The 27,721-nt window shown below is 46.4% G+C and overlaps 1 protein-coding gene and 1 pseudogene across 1 annotated transcript; one reads left to right on the top strand and one right to left on the bottom strand.

Moving 5' to 3' along the window:
• Nucleotides 1–11: 11 nt before the first annotated feature.
• SHPK (sedoheptulokinase) lies at nt 12–27,700 on the bottom strand. Its single transcript, XM_019743836.2, has 7 exons — nt 27,141–27,700; nt 20,974–21,115; nt 11,466–11,649; nt 10,769–10,921; nt 9,630–9,805; nt 6,056–6,256; nt 12–2,569 (listed from the first exon to the last, which is right to left on the bottom strand). The coding sequence occupies exons 1-7, from the start codon at nt 27,312–27,314 to the stop codon at nt 2,157–2,159; spliced, it is 1,443 nt and encodes a 480-aa protein (XP_019599395.2). The 5' UTR covers nt 27,315–27,700; the 3' UTR covers nt 12–2,156.
• On the top strand, nt 24,305–25,858 carry LOC109453801 (small ribosomal subunit protein eS26; annotated as a pseudogene).
• Nucleotides 27,701–27,721: the final 21 nt, after the last annotated feature.

Here is a 27,721-nt window from a genome sequence, read left to right as displayed (position 1 = left end):
TGACACACTTCTTTTTTTTTTTTTCAATTGAAGTTTATTGGGGTGACAATTGTTAGCAAAGTGACACACTTCTAAAGTTCACATTTTACTGGCCGAAGCAAATCAGGTGGGAAATCAGGTGCGAGGCTGCCATTTGCTTCCAAGATCAGGATGTTGCCAGCAGCCATACCTGTAAAAGCCCAGTTCCTCACCTGAGGACCATGCTGGTCTCAAACACTCCCTGGTACCTCCCGGGAATGAAAGCAGAAGCAGTAGTGGTTTCTGACTTCAGGCTGGAAAAACGAGGCTCTGGCAGCTGTTCTCACCTCCTCTGCAGAGGCTCCAGGCCACACGCAATAGAAACGGCAGCAGCACTGTTAGCTGACAAGCTCAGAACGTGCAAGGCTCAGGCCTCAGAGGTAGAGTGGACTCGGGGAAAGGGGCTGCGCGCTCAGCACTGGGCTGGGCTGCCTGGGCTTGTCCAACACCCATCTAGTTCCTAATTTTATAATTGCAGATTCCACCACACACCCTGAGAATGGAAGTCAGAGGGCCAGTTCCTCCTGATGGACACGGCTGTTATCTTTTGACCTCTCCCTTCTCTCAGAAGCCTTCTTCAGGGGCTCAAAAAGGATGGCGTCTTAACTCATTCTGAAAGAAAAATCACACGGCTTTCCTGAGTGGTCTGCGGCCACTTGTCCTGGTAGAGCTGTGGTGCAGACAGGTTCTTTCTGCAGGAGAACCTACAAATGAGTCCTCAGGGCTATCAGGTCCAACCTCCCGCACCCAGCTCTATGGCTCTGATGTAACTCACAGTCTTCCCAAACCAGACAGGTGTCTTTTATTAAAGGGAAAAGGCTCTGAAAGAATGAGCTTTAGGATATGAAATTCAATCGGCACAGCCAGACAGATTCATCTAAGAGCTTCAGACAATCATGGAATTCATAAAGTGACGCTTACAAAGAGATGACATGACTGTTTCCCAAACACAAAGTTGCCTGGGTGCCTCAGAGTCTGCCTGAGGCTGGGATCGCCCTTGGGAGTCTGGAGGTAGATGCAGCAATGGTGGCCCTGTCCTGGAAGCCATTCCAGTCATCCTCCTGACCACGGAGGGACCCCTGCAGGGGTTCCTGTAGGCACACTGCCTCAGTGGGATGTCCTGCACGGCAGAAACACATGGTGGGCCAGCAAGGCCACACCAAAAGAAAGAAGAGCTGGGTCCTGTCTCATTAAACTGACCATCCCCTCTGGCAGGAGAATGTCCGGATGCATCCCTCACCTTGGAAAGATTCCAGGGTTGTGCAGGGGCAAAACCCACTGTTGCATAGACCCAACTCTGGAAAAGGGTCCTGCTCGTGCCTGGTTAGACTCTTGGGAACAATGTGCCCGAGTGGTGGTGGCCATGCAGCATCCATCCCCCTTGCTGGTCATGCCATCCACCTTTCCTTCCCTGTTCCATGTCTTCATGCCAGTTGTGTTGTGAGGGTCTGGGGCACAGGCGGTCCTTGAGGGGAAGTACGTGGTGAGAAGGCCAGGCCAGACTCCTGTACCTTCATCTCAGCCAGCCTGCCTCACTGTCCTTGGGCTTCCCCCTGCCCCAGCTCACCAGCTGTGTCCAGGGGAGAATGAGATTGGGAAGGGCTCGTGTGGTACAATCCACTAGAGAAGGAATTTTCCAACAGCACGCATGACCCAAGTCTGGGCTTCCCGTCCCTAAAAACAATCAATCCAAAAGCTGGAGGTGGGGTGCGGGGTGGGAAGGGTCTTCTTTTCTTACGTGGAGCCCACTTTTCTTACTTGGAGCTACCAGATTTTTTGGTGCCTGAAGTCCACATTTATTCTCTCTTTGTCTGCAGGTGAATCACAGGTGAGCTTGCTGACCAGAATGCTGGGCTACTGTTCCTTTTCTCTCTTTCTTGTTTCCACATTTACATTTGCAACCAGCCCCTAGGAGAGTCTCTTTCAGAAGGCACTGATTTGGGATCTGGTTGATGACTCCTGGCTATATTATCAGAGTGTGCCCTGAAGGAAGGTTCTTGGTCAAGATGGTGCCTGAGAAGAAGCATTGTTTAAAAACTGCCCACCGAGCTATCCAGGAAAAGGATGACCCCAAGATCACATGAGAAATGTTAATCAGATAAAATCTGCAACAGTACTTTGGCCACAGAGTGTGCTGACTAAGGCTCCTTCTGCTTGAGGTTTCTCTGGAACATGACCAGCGCTGCCCCCACAGCTGCGTCCACATCCTGCCCAAAGGACACTGGGAAAGGGAAAGCCCTCTGCACTTCCTGCTTCAGCACCTCATTCCTGGACAGCGCACTCCCACTGCCGACCACCCGCTCCACGCCCCACTCTTTAAGCTGCTGAAATGGAAGCATGGAATGCAGGTTCTGCACGATGCCACGGCACAGGGCCCGGGTCACGTGCCCCAGGGAGAGGTCAGAGGAGGAGATTCTGGTCACTGAGGCCAGCTGATCTGGCAGGTGCCTCTCGCCCAACACTGTTGGAGTGATGGTTAGGCAGGTGTCTCTCTGCTGTGCAGCCGCCTGGATCACGCGTGAGTACACAGTGGATTCTTCAATCTCCAGGCCTGCCAGGAATGGAGAAGACCTGTGAGAACTCATGCGCCCCTTGCTGCAGGGTGAAACAATATAGAATTCCCAGGGGGCTGGGGGAGATCTACTCCCTGCTTCTCGCTGCAGCTGGCTGCTTCCGTCTCAGGGACTCACAGTCTGGCTAGCTATGCCCTGCCCCAGATCTCAGCCAGCTCTCTCACTGCAGACCCCAGCTCTAACCATCCCACAACTATGAAACCCTTGGTCCCAAGGGGCCATAATGCATACACTAGTCAGTAAGTATCATCACGGATGCTACTAGACTTACTAGCACTGTCAGAAATCCCAGGGTCACAGGGCTGACCACGCTCTACACTGTCCGTCAGCACAAGCTGAGAAACACCAGTCCAGACCAGTGCTGCTCACATTTGAATGTGCATAGGAATCACTTGGGGACCTTATTCAAATGCAGTGTCTGACTCCCGTGCCTGAGGTGGGTCCTGAGCTTCTGTATTTGTGATCAGCTCCTAGAGGAAACCAGGACTGCTTGCCCGAGGACCGCACTTTTTGAGGAGAAGGTTCTAGACCGGTGCTTACCAACACGTGAGGGCAGCAGAATCAGCTGAGGAACCTTTATAAAATGCTATGCTCAGGCCCCACCCACTCCCCAGACCGAATAATCAACATTTCTGCAGGTGGCACTAGAACATCCACATTGTTTTAAAAACTCCACAAGTATTTCTAGTGTGTGGCCAGTGCCAAGAACCAACAACGTAGAGTCACCATGGAGTCTCGTCATCACATTTAATTTATAGAAACTCAACTATACATGCTCAGGAACTAGAGCACATTTAATTTATAGAAACTCAACTATACATGCTCAGGAACTAGAGCACATTTAATTTATAGAAACTCAACTATACATGCTCAGGAACTAGAGCACATTTAATTTATAGAAACTCAACTATACATGCTCAGGAACTAGAGAGAGAGAGAGACAGAGAGAGAGAGAGAGAGAATTTAAATATCATAGTCAAAATTTGATCAGTATGACTTTGATTAAACATGGCAGAATGAATATAAGTATCTTTCTTCTCCTTCTAGAAATCCTACTAAAATAGCAGGAAAAAATCACGTGTTTGGTGGGTCACCTAGCACATGTGTACAAGTACATAAATCTGTAGGACTGAGTCCTTGAAGGGGAACTGCTGGATCAAAAGAAATTCACATGACATTTCCTCCTTACGAGTTGTACCAATTTACACCACACAGCAACGTGTAACAGTGACTGTCTCTCCATATCCTAGGAAACACAGTGTGTTGGAAACTTCTACAAGAATAGATATAAACATAAAACCACCAAACTAATGGGTAAAAGGGAAAGGGGACAAAAAAGGAAAAAAACAGATCGCTCAAATAGAAGACAGAGACACTAAGGAGCTATGATGACTTAAATGTAACATGGTATCCTGGATGGGATCCTAGAACAGAGAAAGACATTAGTGGAAAAACTGTTGAGATCCAAATAAACTCTACAGTTTAAAAATAATAATGATGTGTTTGTGTTTCCCTAACCAAAATTCAAAATATTTTTTAAGGAACTGTGGAAAGAAAGTGTTCTTTCTCACTGGGGACCACTTGGGCCACAGCCCAGACTTAATGGAGCACCTGAAGGAAGGTGGATACCAGCTAGCGGCCTGAGAGACCTGGCTCCCAGCCCTGTGTCTGCGTCCCTTGGCTCAGCACCTCCTTGGAATCTACTGGCGGGGTGAACTGCTACGAGTAGCCAAATGTCCACACCATGGGCTTAGAACCACAGAACATCAGAGCTGGAAACTCACAAAAGGGAAGGGACTTACCCAGGCCACATAATGACTTGGGGACAGAGCGGGGAACTGAGGCCACTCTCCTAGGTTGCACCCACCACACTATGCTTATTTCGCAAGCGTTACATGGCACTTACTATGGGCCAGACACCGTTCTAAGTGCTTCGCAATATTAACTCACTTAATCCTCACAGTCCTTTGAGGTAGGCACTAGAATGACCCCCCTTTTCAGATACAGGAAGCAAAGCATACCGGAGTTAAATGACCTGCCCAAAGGCACACACAAGTCGCAGAGCAGGGATTCAAACTCAGGCCATCCTGCTTCAGAGTCTCTGCTCTAATTTACCACATGAGGAAGGAACCCCTTGTTCCAGCCTCTGGAATATAATGCAAATATAGGATGGTGTTCTGAATAGAGCAAGTTTCATTTTGTATTTTATGCTTTAACATGGCCATTTCTGGTTTTAAAAGTATGTCTTTTATCTAAGTACATTTTATTATATTTGCAATTATGTTTTTTCAATCAAATGACATAACTGTAAAAATTTCATAAAAGGTTAAGGTACGTAAGATACTAACCTTCAAAACACAGTTTCCTCAAAATGAGAACCATGAAAACACAAAAGACTTTTTTCTTTAAAGGTCTTACAGAGAAATTAAATATTACCACTTCTTTCAGGGGTAAGAAAAATAGTCACTTCTGTATAAAGAAAAACACCAGCAGACTCGGTAAACAACATCTAGGTTCTGAAAACTGGTGTTGCATCTTGAAAACTTTTTCTGATGCAAGGCAAAACGAAATCAAAGTTCTATGACTTAAATGAAGCCTTCCAGAGGAGACCCCAGCCACAGGGGCAGAATGGACACACACACACACACACACACACACACACACACAGCAATCCTGACCTTCCTGGCCAGCCTGAACAGACCCACATGCAACACTTGTCTGCATGACTGACCCTAAGAGCGTCCCATGGCTCCCTGACTGTGTAGGGGGTTTCCTGGAATGACGTGATTTTGAGTTCCTACAGGTAACCAATGCATTAGATAGAGGAACATGATTTCCCTAAACCTGGACGGCTGACCAGAAATTTCATGTCTATTTGAAGTGCTTGGAAAGGGAACCTCTCCTGGAGGAGGGAGATTTCGTGTTTCCCTATAAATGTAGAGCAGAGGGAAGGCCTGATCGACCCTACTCTGAAAATGAAAGAAGAGAGCAGGAGGGCACCAGTACCCAGGAGGGAGCTCGCTCAGAAAGGGAGTCAGGAACTATTCGCCACGATTAAATGCTATGAGGATTTCATAAGATTGTAAAATACCAGGAGTCTTTTCCCTCATTCGTGTTTGACCCTTTTATTTTCATCTGTCGGTAGTCATCAGAAGTAAAACCTCAAATGCAAGGAACCAGGCGCTTACTGGCAGAGAAAATGAGACCGTGGGGCAGGGGAGAGCTGGGAGACTCTTATGATACTCCACAGTCTAGGTTAGAGGAGAAGGTGCCCTCTCAAAACAGAGACTAGGTGATGGCAGCTCAGAAAACGAGAGGAAAGAAGGCTACAAGCGCAGATCCCTAAGGAAGAAAGGATGGCTGGGTCTGAGACATGAATCTAGAACGTGCTTCCACGGCACGTGCAGCACCAAGACACTGCCACGTGGAAAAAACAGCACACCGCTGTGGGGGCCACACCTTACCTAGATCCGCCATCCACTGGACCAGCATGTGAACGAACGTGGCGAGCACGTTGCCCCCATTGAGTGACGCTGCCACTGCCAGGTAGGTCCTGTCAAAGTATGGGAAGTAGGCAACTGGGGCCGCAGGGTCTGGAGTCTGTGCCGGCTGGAATCCTGAAGGCATGGCAGCCACCAGCTGAACCGAAGTGCTCATGTTGAGAACTGGGGTGCAAGGAAAGCGGAGGTTAGGCCTGTCGGGCACACTCAGAAGTCACAAGTCACAATAGGGCAGGGGGAGAGCGTGCTGGTTTTAGGAACATGTCCACAAATTCTTTGAACACTGCTCCTTTCAGGAGAGCCTCGTTCCCCTCCCCGGAAGTGTGGGCCATACTCAGTGACTTGCTTCTAATGGAGGGAATAAAGCAGAAGTAACAGCGTGTGACTTTGAAGATGAGGTCATAAAAAGACACTGCAGCCTCTCTCTTGGCTCACTTGCTCTGGGAGAGGCAGGTACTGTGTTCTGAACAGCACCATGGCAAGGCCCCCGTGGCAACGAGCTGAGGCCTCCTGCCAACAGCCATATGTGGGAACTGAGAAGTGGACCCTCCAGGCCTGGGCAGGCCTTCAGATGAGGGCAGTGCCAGCCCTCAGACAGCTTGACAGCAATCTCCTGAGGGGCCTTGAGCCAGACCCTCCAGCTACACCCAGATTCCTGACTTGCAGAAACTGCATCATCTATTTTAAACACAGATATTTACAAAACGAATTTCAAACCCAGGCACAGACACAAAAAGAGAAACTGGGTGAGCTAACAACTGTTGGCTGTTTTAGGCAACTACATATGGAGTGATTTGTTACACAGCAATAGACAACTATTTACACAGAGTAAGACCTCAGCCCAAATGTTTTATTCCCTTCAGAGGTCTCATTCATTTTTGGCAAATTCCACCTCCTTCTCATTTTCTTAATGAGACCCAGCACAGAGGGAACGATTTTCTCCTTTAGATCGAGGCCGGAGCATGCAGACTGTACCATTCCAGGAGTCTCTTTTCCATTTCTCACAAGACCTGACCAAAAGCCCTGCTCTCCATCTGTTGGGGGCCAAACTTATACAGGTCAGCATTCGACTTTCCCACCTACTGGGGGCTTAGAAGCAAGGACAACAAAAACAAATCTCAGAAAGCCAATAACATCTACTTTCTGCCCCATCGAGCCTTTCCCCATAACTATAAACCAAAAGCAATGTGCCCGCACCTGTCCCCTCAGATGAGGGTGTCAATGATCGGGGCCCATGGGGATCCATGGATGCAGCACAGCTGAGCACAGGCTACTAGCCCCCATCTGGAACCAGAGACTACAACCGGCTCAGTGAAGAGGGAGCCTAAATCTCACCTTCTTCCCATTTGACGAGCCCCTCACTCACCACACAGAGAGCACATTTACATCCAGGCACAGGACAGCCCTTTGCAGGCTAAGGGCCTACAAAGGCCTAAGATTTGAAAACCACCAGGTAGGAGGAAAGAACTAGGCCTTTACAGGCAGCAGTACCCCAGTGCACCCCTACAACTGCCTCATGAGAAGACATCATCACCCTTGCTGTGGATGATGACGAGGGCTCTGGAAGAAAAGTCGCCTGCCCAAGGTCATGCCAGATGGAAGAGAGGGGCTGAAATTCCAACCCAGGCCTGAGGGCTGGACTCCAAAGCCCACGTGAGTTCCCTGACATTCATGCTTTGAGATGAAGGTTTATATAAGGAAAGAGATGGTGTACTGGGAAAACTAAAACTCACAGGATCAATTTAGCCTCTTTTCCTGGGGCACCGATTTTCATTGAAAATTTGGGAGAAAAAGTTTTGAACATTTTTGACCTTAAACGATTTTATCACATACATGTGCAAAGAAAACTGGCAGATTTTCACCTTTCCCTCTCAGCTAATCTTGAATTAACAGGAATCACTACCAAAAACAAAACAAAATCAGTCACTTGAAATGTTATTTCTTAATAATGGAATGAAATAGGAAAATACTACACAGAGGATAGAGTGCAGGTCAGAATTTTTAAATTCGAGGGTGAATTGTAATCGTTCTAACTGATGGAGGAAAACAGGATGTGATGTTAAAGAGAACCTAGGTAAGATGAATGAATTCTCTGATCGCCTTGATAACAAGGGACTTCCAAATTGGACTCGTTCAGCCAGGCTGCTGGGAGGATCAAATGAAACATATCCCGCAACCATCCTGCTTGGGCAGACAGGCCCAAATTCTACCCTAGCCCAGGGATGGGCAAATGACAGCTCATAGACCATATCCAGCCCATCTCTTTTGGGATGGCCCAGGAGCTAAGAACAGCTTTCACTTTTTTTTTTTTTTTTTTTGTACTAATAGCTTTCCTGAGATGTAATTCATATAAATTCACTATAAAATATACCCCTTTAAAGTACACAATTCAGGGATTTTTAGGATATTCACAGAGTTGTACAACCACCACCACAATCTAATTTTAGAACATTTTCATTACTCCAAAGACTCCCCGTACCTGTTAGCAATCACCCTCTCCCCTTCCCACCCCTGGCAAACATTAATCTGCTTTCTGTCTCTACGGATTTGTCTATTGTGGACATTTCATAGGAATGGAATCAGACAATAATATATGGTCTTTTGTGATGAGCTTTATTCATTCCTTTCACTTTCACTCACATGTAGCATTTTAGCTGTGTGGATACACCACCTTTTTTTAATCCGTTTATCAGTTGATGGGCATTGTTTCATACTTTTGGCCTATTATAAATAATGCTGCTAGGAACATTTATGTACGAGTCTGTGTGTGGATATGTGTTTTCAGTTCTCTTGGGTCACATGGTAGCTCCACGTTTAACTTTTGCAGAACTGCCAGACTATTTTCCAAAGGGGCTGTACTAGTTTACAATCCCAGTAGATGTTCTTCCATTTTCACATGGTTGAAAAGAAATCAAAAGGAGAATATTTCATGACACATGAAAATTATATGAAACTCACATTTCAGTATCTATAAATAGTTGTATTGGTGGAACGTAGCTGGGCCCATTCATTCATATATTGGCTATGGCTGCTTTCATATTCCAACAGCAGAGTTACGTAGTTATGACAGAAACCATATGGCCCACAAAGCCTACACTACTTATTATCTGGTCCTTTACAGAAAAAGCTTGTCAACCCCTGCCCTAGACTGATGCCTCCACCTCACTGTAACTCTCTTACACTAAAATACAGAAAAGACTCTGCACATCTAATCAGATGGGATGGAACTTTCATTGACAAACACAAAATAAGAAATCTTAATCTACTAATATATTTTCTTGGTCATGGAGTTGCATAGAAACCAGCCAACTAGATAGAGAGAGTCACTTCCCTCCCCTGGCCCTAGAGAAGAAAGGCACAGACGGTGGTCAGGGATGGAACTGGCCCTGCTGGATGATAACCTCCCGGAGCAGGGGCTTCACCTGTAGGGATGGGGGTGACTTTCATGTTTCCAGAATAATGACTGACAGGATGGTGAGGCTGCCAGGTATGTGCGCCCCTTGGACCCTCACACAGAGCAGAATCTGAGGAGACTTACCTGCATCGGTCCTTTGGGCCATACAGGAATAGACAGAGGCCTGTAAATCACCCAAGGCCACGCCCACCTGTGTCCCCTTTGGGATTTCAAACCACGCCTGGGAAGTCCTGCCTGCCACGCTGGCAGGCTGGGCAACATCCGGGAGCAGGTGGACAGGAAAGCCCGAGGCCCTCAATCTGCAAACCGAAAGTGGACAGTGTATTTACCTAGTGCTTGGTTTTCTGGGTTTTATGGTTTCCAGGAACCTCAGCAAAGGAAAGTGCTATAGGATACAAATAGGAGAAGGGAGGGTACATGCCAGTGTTTTCACAGGGACCTCAGTTGGCTTTTCTAAAACCAGGAAAAATAGGTTTTTAAAAAAATAAATACTGGCTTTCAACAGCTTGGGATTGGCCTTGAGGGGAAGAAAACAAGCAGTGTAAGCAGGGAGGATCAGGATGGATTAGATAAGAGCCAGATAACCCCGGGCATCCAACCCCCTGCGTTTGAAGGGAAGAAAACGACTCTGCTGCAAAGGGAGGCAGCCGGAGTTTCAGTGCAAAGTCAACGTTGGTTAGCACAGGCCAAACCAAAGTCAAACCCACTGGTCATCTCCTGAATACCAAATGCATTCATCACTCGGGTTAGTCAACATGGGGCTGCCAATTTTACAAAACATGCTAGAAAGTCCTTTACCTGAACTACCAGGTGCTCTTTGTTTTATTACAGAGCTCAGAATTGGGGCCCTGAAAGGAAGTGAACTTAGTGGGCACTGGACTTCTGGACCTGAAAAGGCAAATGATTGTTTAAACAGAACTCAGAAGGCATCCCTCATGCCTACCACTTTCATTTCTTCACCTTATTTTAAAACATATTAAAGAGTAAAAGTTGTTTATTGAAATCTACAGGCTAGACCTGGGTCACAGAGAACTGGGGAGCCCAACCCAGGTCTGGGTGACTTTGGGGGAGCCTCTCCAAGGGCTTCACTTGCCGCCAGGCCCACCCATGCCCAGTGACTGGAACAGGCTGTGGGGACGGGTGGCGTTAGCACCCTGGCCTCTTGGAATCCCCCACTCTTCCCAAACCGGAAAGCCCCCATGAAGCTCTCGCTCTAAAGATTCAGCCCTTCCGCTGGAACAAGCATGCAAGGTTATACTCACATCTCCACGTTCCAGGTTTGGCTCTGGGTGTTGAAATATCCCCAGCTAGCGGCATTCTGGTCAGACATCAGGGGTCTGGGCAAGCCACACAGCATGGCAACCACGTAGTCGTGGATGGTGCCCGCTGCATCGTACGACTTCAGGAACTCTGGGCTGTTGTTCACACCGGAAACAATTCAGCACAGTCTGACAGTGACCTGCCAGCACGTGCGCCACTAGCTGCGCCACCTAGCTGTGGGCAGTGTGGGCTAGACATGGCATAGCTGGGGGGCAGCCAGAACCCCACAGGCTCCCCCAGATAGACCTCCTGCGCTGAGGCCCTCCCAGTGATGCCAAGCAAAGCTGTCATTAGGGGAGGGCAGTCCCGACGGGATACACTCTACCTGGGAAAGCAGAACGTCCGTCGTTCTCAGCAGCCCTGCCCCCACCACAAGCTCCCCACATGACCCTCGGCACCCCTTGTCCTCTCTGGCCCCCTTTTCCACCTCGGGGTTAGAACAGGATAACAAATAGAGAGCCCTCCGGGAAATGAAGCAGTTCTAGACCAAGGCTTGGTCTGTGACCACACCCTGTGGCAAGCCATACTCATTGAGGGATTCTCCAGAAGGCGAGGTGACATTGACCAGCTAGAGTGCAGCCCCCTGGCCAGTCTCCTTTCCCTGGAAATGCAGCACCCAATTCAAACAGTGGTCTGTACCTATTTTTCAAAAGCCAGAAGATGGTTGCACAGCCAAATCCGGTGGCCACACTGAGATGGGACTCTGGCTGGGGCAGAGAAGCCAGGAACTCGCTGCTACACCGGCCATCCTGCCATGTGACCAGTTGGCTCACAGCTCTGGGCTGGAATACATGGGCGGCCCCTCCCTCTGTCCATTCACAGCCTGGAACAAAGGAGATTATCCAAATCAGAGAAAAGAGCCACTGACCAGCACCAGCATATCCACGAGACTACTCTGCTAGTGACGTTCTAGCACAGACCGTATGACTCATGACAATGCTTCACCCACTTCACTCACACATGGGTTCTATTATCAAAGCGCCTGGGTTTTAGCACCGGCTCCACCACCAATGGCTATGTGACCCTAGGTAAGCTGCTGACTCCCTCCATTTGTCCCACTTCTTCTATGTTCCTTTTTTGTCATTTTTTAAAGTTGATATTATACCTCCTCCCCCTCTCCCAGCTAAGAACCGTGGCACACTCTCAAATCCCCTAATCTCTGTCCTTCCAACCCCCATCATGCTGATATGATCTAGACTTGATTCTGGATGATCAAGGATATATTTTCTCTTTTCCTTTGGTCTTAGCTAATTGATTTTTAGACATCAAACTACTAAGGAATCTGGCCATCTTTACTTCATTTATCTCTTGAAACAGCTTCTGGATTTTTCTCTGCTCTTATTAAAAATTTCATCCAAAACTGTTTCCAGTGTAGGTCTTTCTTGGCAAAGTGTCTGAAGGCCTATTGCCTCAGAATGCCTTTTCATATCCTCCTATTTGAATGACAGTTTGACCAGCTACAATATTCTAGGTTCTAAGTTCCTTTTCTTCTATACTTAAGAACACTATTTGGGGCCGGCCCTGTGGCTCAGGCAGTGGGAGCTCCATGCTCCTAACTCCGAAGGCTGCCAATTCGGGAATCGAACATTCCCACATGGGCCAGTGGGCTCTCAACCACATGGTTGCCGGTTCAACTCCTCGAGTCCCGCAAGGGATGGTGGGCTGCGCCCCCTGCAACTAAGATTGAACACGGCACCTGGAGCTGAGCTGCCGCTGGGCTCCCGGATGGCTCAGTTGGTTGGAGTGTGTCCTCTCAACTACAAGGTTGCTGGTTCTACTCCCGCAAGGGATGGTGGGCTGCGCCCCCTGCAGCTAGCAATGGCAACTGGACCTGGAGCTGAGCTGCGCCCTCCACAACTAAGACCGAAAGGACAACTTGAAGCTGAGCTGCACCCTCCACAACTAAGATTGAAAGGACAACAACTTGACTTGGAAAAAAGTCCTGGAAGTGCACACTGTTCCCCCAATAAAGTCCTGTTCCCCTTCCCCAATAAAATCTTTTTTAAAAAAAAATAAAAAATAAAAAATAAAAGAACACTATTTGTAGATTTGTGGTAGATGGCCACAAATTACTTCCTACTCCTCCATGAAGCGGTAGAGTCTAAATTCTCTTTCCTGGAATCAGAACTAGCCTTTGGTGACTTGCTGGACTTAGACAAATGTGGCAGGAATGACATCCTAGGACTCCCAAGGTTAGGATAAGAAGTGTTTCAGCTCCCAACAGAGCCTCTTGGAGAGCTCACTCAGGGGAAGCCTGATACCATGTAAGAAGTCTCACTACCCTGAGGCCACCATGCTGGAGAGAATATGTAGAGAAGTCACATGTAGGCATCTGGCAAACCATCCCCAGCTGAGCCAGCCTTCCAGCCTTCCCCACCAAGGCACCAGGCTTTGGGGAGAACCATCCGGAACCCTCCAGACCAGTCTGTCCACCAAATGAAAACTCCCAAGCAACCTCCGTAATACTCCATGTAGAGTAGAAGATCAGTCAGCTGAGCCCTGTCCAATTCCGGCCCCAAGAGTCACAAGATATGATAAAATGGTTACTGTTTTAAATCACTGAGTTTGGAGGTAGTTTGTTACGTAGCAATACAGAACCAAAATACTCTTCTATTGCCTTTTACATAGAATATTGCTGTTGAAAAAAAAATTAATGTCAATCTGCTTCTAACTCTTTTACATGAGATCTGATCTTTCACTCTTTAAGCTTTTGGAATTTTCTCTTTGTCTTTGAAATCCTAGAAAGTTCACTACAATAGAACTAGCCAGGGTTTTCTTTCTCTCTCTTCTTTAACATTCTATGGGCCCTTTCAGTCTGGGGCATTACATCTTATTTTGCCAATTATGGAACATTTTTCTCCATTAATTCTTCAAATATTTCCTCCTCTACCACTTTTAATTTTCCCTTTCTGAGTTTCCTATTAATCAGATACTAGTGTTTCTGTTTACATCTCAATGTCTCTTAACTTTTCTTTTATATTTTCCACTTATTTGTCCTCTCATTCTTCCTTCTGAGAGACTGCCTCAATCTGATCTTTCATTCTCTATTTGTTCTGAAATGCTATCGATTCTGCTATTAATCCCATCTATTACCTCCTTTATTTCAACTATTATATTTTTCATACCTAATATTTCTCCTTGGTTCTTTCTGTTTTCTTTGTATTGTTTCCTTGCTAACATCTTCCTTTAATATATTTTAGTATTATGTCAACCTCATTTTAAATTCTTAGTCTGTCCATTCTAGTAGTTCTGCTTCTGATAGAATCTCCATCAAATAACCCAGTATGATGTTTTTCTTGTGAAACCATTGTGCTCTTCAAAAGTCTTCTTATCCCAACTTGTGAAATCATTTTGCTCTAGGAGTACTGGCTACTCCATCAGGCAATATGTAAATGGACCAGACCTCAGTCCCTTTCAGCCCTGAGGGGTTGGGGAGGATGGCTTAGTGCTGGGCTGGATCCATAGCTAAGCTATCCCACCCTGTAAAATATCTCCTCAAGTCAGGATTTTTCCTCTGCCCTCCAGGAAGAAACAATGTTAAGAGGACCCTTAGATTATAGGTCACTATCCTTGGGGTTTGGCCAGGGACACCTGTTTTTCTCCACTGCCTCGACTTTATTCCTGAAGACCCCTGAGTTCCTGTAGGTGTGGGGGAAGGTGCGGCTTGTCCCGAAGCTATGGCAAGCCAGGGAAATGAGCGGTTCTGCCTCCTAGTCTATCCTTCCACAGACCAGGCTGGCTGCCTCTCGCCCCAGACCCAAACCACCAAGCCACACATACCAGCCCCATCACGCCAGGCTTTCTCACAGTGTTCTCCCCTTCCCTGGTGTTTTTCTCTTATAATTCCTCTGAAATCCATCTTGGGGTAAAGAAACTGCAGTCAAGCTAGTTCAGTGTCTTGGTGGCAACTGCATCTGGAAGTCCAGAGGTAGAGGCGCTTATAACTCTCTCTCCTGGATCCTGGTGGCCCTTTCTGCCTGTGTGTTGACTTGACTCTCTCAGACTAGTAGCAAAGGGAATGGTGAGAGTTAGAGCTAGGGTTGTGTGCTGTGTGTATTGAGTATGTAGGGTTGTATGTATTAAATGAGTTAACACATGTAAAGCACTTAGAACAATGCCTGACACACAGTAAGTACCCGATGAATGTTAGTGATGATGATAATGATGAAAATGACCGTGAACCTTGACCTTCTAACCTCTGTCCATGGTCTCAGACTTTTCCAGCGGCCTTCAAGAAAGAGAATATACCCCATTATATGAGTTTTGCTCTTCTTCTCATACAAGGGATATTTCCCACACTGCCATGCAATATAAATACAACTACTGCAGCTCAACGGGAAAAGAATGTTGACAGTCAAGAAAAGTTATCAGGGGGCCAGCCCGGTGGCTCAGGCAGTTAGAGCTCCATGCTCCTGGCTCCGAAGGCTGCCGGTTGGATTCCCAAATGGGCCGGTGGGCTCTCAACCACAAGGTTGCCAGTTCGATTCCTCGAGTCCCGCAGGGGATGATGGGCAGCGCCCCCTGCAACTGGGATTGAGCACGGCACCTTGAGCTGAGCTGCCTCCCGGATGGCTCAGTTGGTTGGCGCAAGGGCTCTCAACCACAAGGTTGCCAGTTCGATTCCTCAAGTTCCACAAGGGATGGTGGGTAGCGCCCCCTGCAACTAGCAAGGGCGGCTGGACCTGGAGCTGAGCTGCGCCCTCCACAACTAGGACTGAAAGGACAACAACTTGACTTGGAGAAAAAAAAAAACAGGCCTGGAAGTACACACTGTTCCCCAATAAAGTCCTGTTCCCCTTCCCCAATAAAAAATCTAAAAAAAAAAGAAAGAAAAGTTATCAGTAATCAAGAACACTCTAAATCTAATGGGTGGAGATGAAACTCTGGCCTCCACTGCAGAGCAGTGCTGCCATAAAGCAAAACAGGGCAACGCCCCACATAAAGCTGTTTCATGGCTGTGTTTGATCTCGGACCCCAGATTTGGGAGCCACGACCATTATACATTTTCTTACAAATGTGCTCCTTAGGAACCAAAGAAAGAGATTTAACTGCCCCTCAGGCCATGAAACATCCCTTCATTTATTAATTCATTCATTCATACGTATATGCATGATTGAATGATATGTTTATTGAGCATCTAATATGTAGTAGGCACTTGTTCTAGTCCCTGAGACTACAGTGGTGAACAAGGAAAAGTCACTGCTTTCATGAGACTTATATGCTAGGGATACCGACTACAAACAAGCAAATACAGGATATCAGGTACTTTTAGTTGCTAGGTAGAAATATACAGCAGGGTAAGGGACTAGAGCGATAGATGGTTGGCGGGTGATCAAGGAAGTCCTCTCTGAGGTGACATGTGAGGAGAGACCTGAACAGAATAAGGGAGTGAGCCCTAAGAATATCTGGGGATACATGTTGCAGATAGATGGGACAGCCAGGCGAAGGTTCTGAGGGATTTTGTCAATCTCTACTTAGCATCCCTGGCCACTACCCAGAAGACCAGGGAGGCAGGTTACAGATGCACACATGTGAAGCATGTCATGTATCACCCAGGGGTGGGGATGGTTCTCCCAGGAGTGGTCTACCCTCATTTCGACCTAAACCTAAAGCTGAGATTCTTAGCCCAGCCCTAAAGCTGGATCACTGCAGCTTTTGTTCAACCCCTTTATCTGCATCCAAAACTCTTTTGATTGTTTTTTTTTTTTTACTTTTTAGACTATCATTTTTATTTTGTTTGTGTTATAAAACAAATATGGAGCTCTTACCATGTACCAAGTAGTGTTCAAAGCACTTTAAAAATATTAATTCATTTAATCTACATAATAGTCTTATAACATAGATGTGACAATTACCCCCACTTTACACATAAGAAAAATAAAGAAAAGATAAATTTAAAAATTTTTACCAAAGGTCACCTAGCTACTAAGTGGTAGAACCAGGATTTAATTCAAGTAGCCTGTTTCAGAATCTGGCCTGACAAATCTCTCTCTCTCTCTCTCTCTCTCTCTCTCTCTCTCTCTCTAGTAAAGAACTGATATATTTTTAATTTTTTAATTACACAGGTGATAAATGAATGCATTCTCCACATAAAATGTTCCAATATTACAGATAAAGCAAAAGGACAGCTCGACCATCTCCACCTGAGTCCCAGCCTCCTTTCTGTCTCTGTCAGCACTTGTGGGGTAACCATCCAAAATTTTTACATGGACACATAATTTGTTTGGTTTGGTTGATTTGGGTTGGGTTTTGTTTTTGTTTATTTTTACAAAACAAATAATACTGTGCTGCATTTATTTTTCTAGGGGTTGTTTTTATCATCCAACAACATGTTCTAGAGTTCCTCCTATGTCAACAAACATGAATGTACCTTATTCTTTTTTTTTTTTTAAGATTTTATTGGGGAAAGGGAACAGGACTTTATTGGGAAACAGAGTGTACTTCCAGGACTTTTTTCCAAGTCAAGTTGTTGTCCTTTCAGTCTTAGTTGTGGAGGGCACAGCTCAGCTCCAGGTCCAGTTGCCCTTGCTAGTTGCAGGGGGCACAGCCCACCATCCCTTGCGGGAGTCGAACTGACAACCTTGTGGTTGAGAGCCTGCGCTCCAACCAACTGAGCCATCTGGGAGCTCAGCTGCAGCTCAGCTCAAGGTGCTGTGTTCAATCTTAGCTGCAGGGGGCGCTGCCCACCATCCCTTGCAGGACTCGAGGAATTGAACTGGCAACCTTGTGGTTGAGAGCCCACTGGCCCATGTGGGAATCGAACCGGCAGCCTTCGGAGTTAGGAGCATGGAGCTCTAACTGCCTGGGCCACGGGGCCGGCCCCTACTTTGTTCTTTTTAACTACTGTCTATCAATCTACAGCGTGGGCATACCAACACTTTTTTAATCATTGTCTTATACTTAAATGTCACAGTTTCCACTACTATAAAAACAGATGCAGTGAACGACCACGATTATGCCTTCTTACACACATACATGTTAAAGCACTTTTGCTGAACAGATTCCAAGTAGCAGCGCTATTGAGACAAGTCAACGTCAGAAACATCTAAACCTGTAGAGACGTCTAATGAGTTTATGTGAGTCAACCTGACGACAACTGCTGGGGAGCAAAACCTCAATGGATTAAGAAAATGCTGTGGAAAATGACAGTTTTGTAGCTTATTTTATACATTAGAATCAAAGGAGGAGACGTAAGGAGGGTTACTTGAAATCCATTGGGGGTAGATTAAGGGGTGAGAGAAAGCAAAGCGGGGAACTCTCTGGGATTAGATAAAAAGTAAAATGAAGACACACATACTTTTTTTACATTGGTGGGTGCAGGATAGTTAACAATAAACGAGTACAGCACATAGAGGTGGTATTTGGGGAACAAGAGAACAATGAGGGGTTCTGTGGTCTCCTGCTCTGGTGCAGTGGGTTGTGCCCTGGGGGGGATACAGAAAAAGGAATTACTCTGATATTCCAAGTGTATGTTATCTTAGATGTAAAAAGACAATAGACAGGCTCACTTAAGGTAAAGACTGACCTTTGCCAAGGAAGTTACAGGCCAAGGATGTGACTACGGGCCATGACCTGCTCTTAGGAATTTTTGTTCAGACCATCCTCTGTGGTTAATTTCGGTCTCTGAGTTTGCAGGGCCCGCTATGCTGGCCTCCCCTGAGCTTCTCAGGTTTAGTATGTAGCCCCTTTTTTGCCTACAGTCATAGCAGCTATCTTATTTTTTTTTTCTTTTGGTAGCAGCTACCTTACCCACCAAATGGCCCTCCAAAATGGCTATGCTGACTGACACTGCCAACAGTGGTACTTGAAAGACCAATTTTCCACCCCCTTTGCCAACTCCTGACATTATCAAACTTTGATTTCTTACAGTCCAGTGGGTGGCAAATGGTTTCTCATTACTGTTTTCGTCTGGGCTTCCCTAATAACTAATGACCTTGAGCATCTTTTCATATGCCTCTTAGCCATTTGTATTTCCTGCTCTAGGAACTGCCTGTCCTTCTGCTTTGCCCATTTTCCCACAGGGCCACCTGTCCTTTCCTTGTTAGTAGTTCTTTATATGTACCCATATTCATTCTTTTTCTACCATAGACTAGCAAACATTTCCTCCCCGTCTGCTGCTTGCCTTTTAGCTTGGTTTTACGATCCCCACTTCTCTCCTACTATGACTGAGCCTGAAAATGGAGTCTGGAAACAGGCATAACCACAGCCGTCTCAGAAGACACTGGTCATTGCCTCTCCTCTCCTTCAGCTGGCTCGCTTGTACCCGCATGGAAGCACTTAGCTCTCTGCTCAGGTTGACTGCCTTGAATGTGCCCTGGAAAGTGAGAGCTTCAACCACTTCTTTCTATGTCTCCCCCGGGGCCCAGCACACAGCTCTACATGTTGTAGGTACTGAACCCAAACTGAATGATGGCCGCTGTTAAAAGCAGAACAACTCGATCCCAAATATGATTTCACCTAACTCTGCTAAGCAGGTATCATCATCGTCAAACAGTGGCTTTCCTCCTTCCCAGAAACAGAAAACAAAACAAGAAGGCATGCGGGCTGGCTCAATGAAATATTAAGCAGCTGTCTCCAGCGAGGTGAGCCATGGTTTGTGTGGTTGTTACAGAGTCCAGGAGATGGGCAGAAAGGACGGCGTGTGACCAGACCACAATCGTTAGAGCTCTGCTGTCCTCTTTGGGATGGGTTTTAGTATTAAAAGGACATTTATACTCGTTAATGCAAAATTAAGGAGTTTAAAAAGCTTTTACAACCTAGACTCCCTCTGAGAGGTCAGGTCTAACGCCCTAATTGGCCTTCTGCTCCTGCTACTGATTGGAGCCAAGCAGGTCCTGTGGGCCCAGCTGGCCTGAAAACAGGCAGATGAGAGGGAAGGGGGAAAGGAGGGAGGCTGCACTGGCTTCTACTGGTACCCAGCCCATCCCAGGGACTGGTCATAGGATGCGTCACTAGGCATCAGTCATGCTGCTGAGAGGCAGGTCACCACTCACATGGCCCAGAGGAATCAGAATCGCTGACTCTCCAGGCAGGAAGGGGTGAATCCAATGCTCAAATCCCCTCAACTACAGCCCCCCCAAAGTAGCCATCCATCCTCTGCTTAAAACACCTGCAGTAAAATACTGGTATTTTGGAAGCTGGGTGATGGGTATGTGTCAGTTCATTATACTATTCTCCCTACTTTTATGTCAATACAAAATTTTTTATAATAAAGAAGATATATTTCCAACACTTGCCATAACAAGAAGCATACAACTTCCTACAGGAGACTAATCCTTCCTTGGACATTCTGTTGGGCAGCTCCTCCCTTCGTTGAGTTATTGTGCCCTCCCATAGCTCTGGTGCCCCCAGAGGCCTTTCAAAGCTCAGCGTCTGAAGTCAGACAGACCTAGGGTCAAAACCTGGAGGCGCCACTTGCTGCCATATGACCCCGAGCATACTCTTTTAACCTCTCGGAATCTCAACTTCTCATCTGCACAATGAGAACAGTCCTGTAACCTCTGTCATAAGGGTGTTGGGAAAGTTTGACGGCTCACGCAGGTAACATCTTTAGCCCAGCACTTGGCATGTAAAGTGCTCATTGATATTTAACTGGCTTAATTCTCCTCCTGGAACAAGTCACCCACGTCTGCACTGTGGCAGAGCTGATATAAGATGACCAACTACATAATGCTTAGCTAGCAACTGAGCCCATAAAAGGACACACCCTGGAATTTGAAAATCACAAATACCTGTGATTATGTTAAACAGCAGAAACTACACCCAAATTCAGAAGTGTTTCCTCTGTGTCTTGGCATCTTTTACAGCGACACGAACCTCTTAGATGTTGGCAGTGACGCTCTGAGACACTCACACAGATAAAGAAGAAGTTGTGGGAAATCCACGCCGTGGCATCCCACAGGGAATCAGAGGCAACTCAGCCTTCCCCCTCTCCCTATTCCTGGCTATTGAGCAGATGATGTGTGAGTGGATAGTGCACTTATTCGTGACACGTTTGTCCCAGACAGGATGTACACGCACGAGAAGAGGAGGCATGTGCCGTGTCATCCCCACTACAGGGTAACCTGACCCTTCAGACAGCCCTGGGCAGCACTTTTCTCGTCCACAGTGATTGTTAGCACGCGATTATCCCCAGAGCCCAGCATACCTTGGCCTGTTTTCCAAAACATGACTCCATGCATCTGCCCTGACACTCCGATGCCACAGACTTTCCGGAGCGCCTGCTGGGGAAGGGCAGCAAGGCATTCGTTTAGGGCTTGGATGATTCTACTCACATCCTGCTCCCGCGCCTGGAAATAGAACAGGATACGTTGAGCAAGGGCATACAGACAGGCAGGCAGAGGCCTCCAGGGAGTCCCTGGGTGGTGGCTGCCCTGATAATTCCATTGGGATCGCGTGCTGACCAGTGTCAGGGAAGAGATGTGAGACTGAGACTTCTCCACCACCTCCAGCAGCGCGTGGAGTTGGAATGTGGTGCCTGAGGTTCCACTCCCTCCCTTCGCAGATTGAGGCACTGCTGCAGATTAGGTTTGACAAATGGCCCAGGCTCGCTCCTCCACTGTGACTGTCAGCTGAGAAAAGCACTGTCCCTGCCCTATAGGAAGTTACGTCTAGCAGGAAAGACAGGAAAACACAAGACAGACCATGCTGTAAAGAGAAATAAGGTCAGGGTCTTTCGCAAGGCACATAGAGGAAGGGATAAGAGACAGTTGGAACACAGCAGGGGGGAACCTGGCAGGAATGGTATAGGCAAGAAATCAGGATTTGGAAAAGTCTTTGGAGTCAGATGGGAAAATGCATTGCGGTATCTCAGAGCTAAAGCAATATTAAATTCAATCCAGCAGTACATCCAAATGGGTGGGAGGTACAGACTAACTTCCAAAGTAGGCAACAATGTGACTCAAACCTAAGAAATCTGCATTTCATGACTACCTCTTCCTTTAAATTATGAAGTCCTTGTTAGAGAGACTAGGAACAGGACTCCAGGGTCCCACCCCATCCCAGCGGATGCCTCTAATCAGAAAGAAGTCTCAATAAGCTAAGGAGGCCACCACAAAATATGCACCTGGGAAAGCAACCCAAGTGACATCATTGTTTTCTTGGTGAATAAGTACATTTCAAAATGGAATGATCAATTAAACATGAGTGTTTAAAAGAATCATTCCTATGTGATTCATATTGTGCTTAAGGAATCTTTGACTATTTGGTATTTTAAGTAAATATATATGTTTAAGACAATTTGGCCTAGATTACTTTTTTTAACTCCAATTTTAAAATGTGAAATTGAAAAAACAAAAAGGAAAAGAAAAACAAAAAAAGATAAAAAATAAAATGTGAAACTGAGTAACTGATCTAGATTTGTGATTATAAGTTCAAATCTCACCATATGTACAAAAGGATTTGAAACATTAAGAACATTTGAGGTTTGCATAGTTGTATATTTAATTTATTAGATTTATAAGAACTATTCTGAAAAGACCATGTTTCCCCGAAAATAAGACCTAGCTGTACAATCAGCTCTAATGCGTCTTTTGGAGCAAAAGTTAATATAAGACCTGGTCTTACTTTAATATAAGATCCAGTCTTATATAATGTAATATAATAATAATATAATATAATGTAATGTAATGTAATGTAATGTAATACTGGGTCTTATATTAATTTTTGCTCCAAAAGACACATTATAGGGGCCGGCCTGGTGGCTCAGGCAGTTGGAGCTCCATGCTCCTAACTCCGAAGGCTGCCGGTTCAATTCCTACATGGGCCAGTGGGCTCTCAACCACAAGGTTGCCGGTTTGACTCCCGACTCCTGCAAAGGATGGTGGGCTATGCCCCCTACAACTAACAACGGCAACTGGACCTGGAGCTGAACTGCACCCTCCACAACTAAGATTGAAAGGACAACAACTTGACTTGGAAAAAATCCTGGAAGTACACACTGTTCTCCAATAAAGTCCTGTCCTCCTTCCCCAATAAAATCTTAAAAAAAAAAAAAAGACACATTAGAGCTGATTGTCCAGCCAGGTCTTATTTTCAGGTAATCAGGGGATTTAGGTCAGACAACTGCAATGCCTAGAAAATATATTAAATGTATAACTGCAGTTTAAAACAGCTAAGATATTTAATTAACTACGATGGGATTAAGTATTATTCAAAGGCCCTCAAAAATGATGGTTCATGTTAGACTCATAAATGGAATAAGATTTATAAGGTAAATTAAAAGCTTAAATAAGAACTAGGGTTCTAAATTATTTTGATTTCAACCAAAGTAAAATGTTTCTGCCACATAGAAATCACCTCCAGGCACAAAATAAACTTATATTTATATAACACCTAGAAGAATCCATGGAAAAGTCAAAAGAGGAAAACAGAATGTGGCTGAGCCCTTAATAAATTTAATCTGTTGCTTGGGGAACTGAAAAAGCTGAGGGTCTTGGAAAAGCATTTGACGACTGAGCCCTCAGACCCCTTGCTTCCCTCCAGGGAGAGTACAGGCCCCCCCCCCCCTTCTTGGAGCAAACCCCTCACTTGCCCTTCAGCCAGCTGGCCTTGGGTAGGGGCAATTCTTTGCTCATAAGCATGAACAAAGGAGAGGTGAAGAGGGGTAGAACCGGGGAAGAAGGAATAGAGAGGGAGCACAACTCGTTTTCCTGAGGAGGCATCTCCAGATCCTAACAAGACTCTTCGTATATAGGAGAGACTACAGCAGAACTGACTTGGCAGGGAAAGATGGGTAAAGAGACGGGCATGACTGTGCACGGTTCCCCAAGGAGGGAAGAAAGAAGACAGTGAGGGAAGAAAGAAGTAAGCAGGGAAAAGACATTTGTTTAGACCTGCAGTCATTAGCCACCTGTGGCTAACCTGAATTGAGAGGGGCTGTAAGTGTAAAATACAGACCAGATTTCAGATGTAGTATGGGGGGGAAATAAAGAATGTACAATATGTCATTACTAATTTTATACAAATTATTACATATTACAATGCTACTATGTTGGAAATACTGGGTTAAATAAAATATGTAATTAGAATTCATTTCACCTGTTACTTTTTACTTTCTTTAAATATGGCTACTAGAAAATTGAGCATTACTGGTGTGGCTCACATTTGTGGCTCGAATTTTTATTGGACATTTCTAGTTTAAAGAGTTCCCCTGTGGCCAACAGAAGGTGCATCAACCCCGGACAGAGGAGCTGCTGTTTAAAATGGGCCCAGCGTGGGTGAGTTGTGTGGGTGGGGATAGTGAGGAGGGAAACAGGCCATATGGGAGTGAAGTCAAGGAGACGGTCCGTGTTCAGCAGTTCGCTCGAGTTTAGCAGTGAGTGTGATGGAAGATGGACAATGGGTATACCCACCATGTAACAGGAAAAGCGCGGCCCCCATTCCTTGGTTCAGAATATCAATGGGTCTACATCCAGATCAAATCCTAGGACTTAGATTTGAAAAGAGAACTTACAGTCTCTCAGGTCCTCACTTCCTAGATGACCAAGAAAAGAAGGACCAATGGTCATGCCAAAAAGGGCCAAGCCACGTGCAGCCTAGGCGACGCACCAGCTGTGCCCGATGCGTGCCCAAGGACAAGGCCATTAAGAAGTTCGTCATTGGAACTTGTCTCATTAGGGAGACCACCTCAGGGATGGTGTAGATGCCTGATCACTGCACTGTACGCCTGAAGCTGAAGCTGAACAATAATGAATGTCAACTACAAGTTTATATATATATGTATATATATATATATATATATATATATATATATATATATATATATATATATATATATATATATATAGTTACATGAAGCGGAGTACAGCATTAGGAGTAGAGACAGTGGAAATGTAACGGCTGTATGCGATGTCAGAGGGGTAGTAGATGGGGGAGGGGGGTTGTCACTATGTGAGGGACTTAAATGATAAATGTCTAACTATTACATTGTGAATAATAATGTAACTAATAAAATTAATATTTTAATATATTTATTAAAAAACTAATAAAGCTAATAAATGAAACTAATAAAATACTAATATATAAAATACTATAAAATACTGATAAAAAACTAATAAAATATAAATAAATAAATAAATAAATAAGAAGTTCGTCATTGGAAACATAGTAGAGGCCGCAGCCGTGAGGGACATTTCCGAGGTGGAGCCTATCTGCTTTTCCCAAGTTGTATGTGTAACTACATTACTGTGTGAGTTATGCCATTCACAGCAAGGTAATCGGGAATCACTCTCCTGAAGCCTGAAAGGACAGAACACCCCCACCCAGATTTAGACCTGCGGGTGCTGCCACACGACCTCCGCCAAAGCCCAAGCAAGGAGCTAAGTCCTTAAAGACTAAAGAAATCGTCTCTGGAAAAAAATATTAAAGTGGTATACTTTAAAAAAAAAGAAAAATGACCTTAGAATCTCATTCAACCCTCCTCCGTGACACCCCTTTTTACAACTGAGGCCCAGAGAGGAAAAATTAATAACTCAAGAAAGAGTCAGAGAGTTTCCGTCAAAAACCCTGGTGGCAAATACCTAAAAGCCTGACCTTCCGCATGCTGCCAAGCTAGACCATGGTATACACAATACTCCTAAAGAGTGAGAAGTATGGTCCTGAGGAAAGGACAGAGCCATCAGCTATTTCTATAGATCAGTGGTTCTCCCCCCAGAGGTGATTTTTGTCCCCTAGCGGACATTTGGCAACATGGAAACATTTGTGGATGTCACAGCTGGGGAGGAGGGTTCTACTGGCATATAGTGGGTCGAGGCCAGGGACGCGGCTAAACATCCTACAAGGCACAGGACAGCCCAAGGCACAACAAAGAACCTTCCAACTCAAAAAAATCAACAGTGCCAAGGTTGAGAAATCCCACTGTAGATGAAATTACAGGAATGCTGTTTGTCCAAGAGCACAACACACATGCGGGGGATTCAAAGGGGGCTATTACTGGCTCCCCAGCAAACCCTTCATTAGGCAGGTGTGGTGCACTGGTTATGCCTGTAAACACAGAACAGCCTGTTGAATGCTGGGGGAAGTGGGGAGAGTAGTGTTCAAGAAGTGGCCCTATTACAAGAGGAAAGGGCACGGACTAAGCCCATTCTCTGTAATCCTGGCTCTTCTGCTCACCTCCACAGGGTCAGAGCTGACTCTGCCTCCATCTCATAGTCCAGGGAGTGAAATAATCATTCTAAAACGCATGTCCCGAACAAACTAATTTTGAAAGCCTCCATGAAAATGCAATGTGCTCCTGAAACCTTTATCCTCTGAAATGTTTCTGAGCAAGATGGACTCTGAACCCTAAAGAACTGACTCCAGATATGTGGCAAGAGCTTGAGAAAAACAAAGCTCTTGGGAGTGGGACTTGGCTCAGAAAATCGAGGTTTGTGGCTAGAAGGGGCCATAGAGGCCACCTATTTCAACTAGGAGAAGAACAAGCTGAGACACAGAAAAAAGTCATGAGGTTACTCAGAAAGTTCTTTGATATTAATTTCTATTGTCAATCAAATGAACATAGAGCTACCTTTTTCGGGGAATTTATCAGCTCTGAGGATTGACACCCTTTCTGAAGGCACATTTCACAACAGAGCCCACTACAGTGACATTCTCCATTTCTATCATGTAGCTTTCACAAGATACTAGTTGCGGTGTATTATTACTAAATTTTATAAGATAACAGTTGTAGTGTATAATTATCAATCCGATCTTTTTCTAATAGAGGTATCTCTCAATGTCTTTCTGTCTTTCCTCCAAGATCTTTCTGTCTTTCTGTCTGTCTGTGTTTCCTCCAAGATGTCTCATCCTTTGGGGACTGGCGGCCGGCCCACCGGTGAGATTTTTGTTGACAAGATGTCTGAGCCCCTCAGTCCACATTCCTCTAAGGTTAGGCCTGATTCTGCATCTGACTTCCAGAGGAAAACCCAAACTTTGCCCTGGGGAACAAGCTGAACTTGAGGACACAGGCAGGTGTGAGCAAAGAGCAGCTAGAATGATAGGGAGGCCTGAGGCCCGTCATTGCACTTTACACAAGGAGAGGAATTCCCCCGCGGGTCAGGGTACAGAAAGTGGAGGGCAGAGAGCAAGGGGATACAGCGCCATGGACAAGGCCCCTAGAGGAGGCCAGAGTGGGAGATCGGTGTCAGCAGCTAGGAAACCTCCTGGGACCAGGCCTAACGGATCAGGGGAGCTGTGGCAGGCAGGCGGAGATCAGGCAGCCTGGAGCAGTCAGGGAGACTTCTCTGAGGAACGGGGATGTCGGGAAGGCCTCCTTGAGAAGGAAGAGGGTTGTCAGGAGGCTCCTGGAGGCGGCGCGGCTCCAGGGCGCTGCCTCACCTGGGGCGCAGTCGCCGCGCTCGGGGCCGCCGCCTCGGCCCGCGTAGCCCGGACACAGCTGGCCAGTACCACGAACCCCGATGGGTGGCCGGGCCCCGCCTCCACCACCGCCGCCTTCACAGATGTGGTGCCCAGGTCGATGCCGAGAGTGACCGACGGTGTAGCCATGGCCATAGGGAACCGCGCAGGTCTCGTCGCCTCGGAGGCGCTCCCTCCCTCACCCTTCAGCAGGGACCTAGGCGCCGAGGCGGGGCCTCGCCTGCCAATCCTCCAGCCACACTCAACGTGAAGCTGCTCGTCTTCCCATTGGCCGAGGAAAGCAGAGCCCCGCGCACCCCTTGCAGCCAGTCCAACCACAGACAGACAGGCGGCGGAAGGCGGGACCTAAAGGTTCCACGACAGTGGCGGCAAGTACCTCACCAGGAGAGTCCCTGCTTTACTCTCCAAAGCAGTGCGAAGTTCGCCGACAGGCGCTCCGGGCTCCGAGAGCCTCTGTGTCCCCAAAAGTGACTTAATCCTTCCTGAGAACCGAGCTCCCAAACCTGCCCGAGTGCTTGCGCCCCTCCACTCCCCCCCAACTC

The sequence above is a fragment of the Rhinolophus sinicus genome, linkage group LG15 (genome assembly GCF_036562045.2).
Source record: "Rhinolophus sinicus isolate RSC01 linkage group LG15, ASM3656204v1, whole genome shotgun sequence".
Lineage (NCBI taxonomy): Eukaryota > Metazoa > Chordata > Mammalia > Chiroptera > Rhinolophidae > Rhinolophus > Rhinolophus sinicus.
The sequence above is the reverse complement of the archived record's forward strand: the minus strand, read 5'-3'. Positions and strand labels throughout refer to the sequence as shown.

What these genes read in the sequence shown, in the direction of transcription:
- SHPK (XM_019743836.2), bottom strand. Translation starts at nt 27,314, where the DNA reads ATGGCCATGGCTACACCGTCGGTCACTCTCGGCATCGACCTGGGCACC. An exon ending in GTTTTGGAAAACAGGCCAAG is followed by an intron (nt 11,650 to 20,973) that starts GTATGCTGGGCT and finishes CCTTTGTTCCAG; the next exon opens with GCTGTGAATGGACAGAGGGA. An exon ending in TTCTGGCTTTTGAAAAATAG is followed by an intron (nt 10,922 to 11,465) that starts GTACAGACCACT and finishes TGTGAACAACAG; the next exon opens with CCCAGAGTTCCTGAAGTCGT.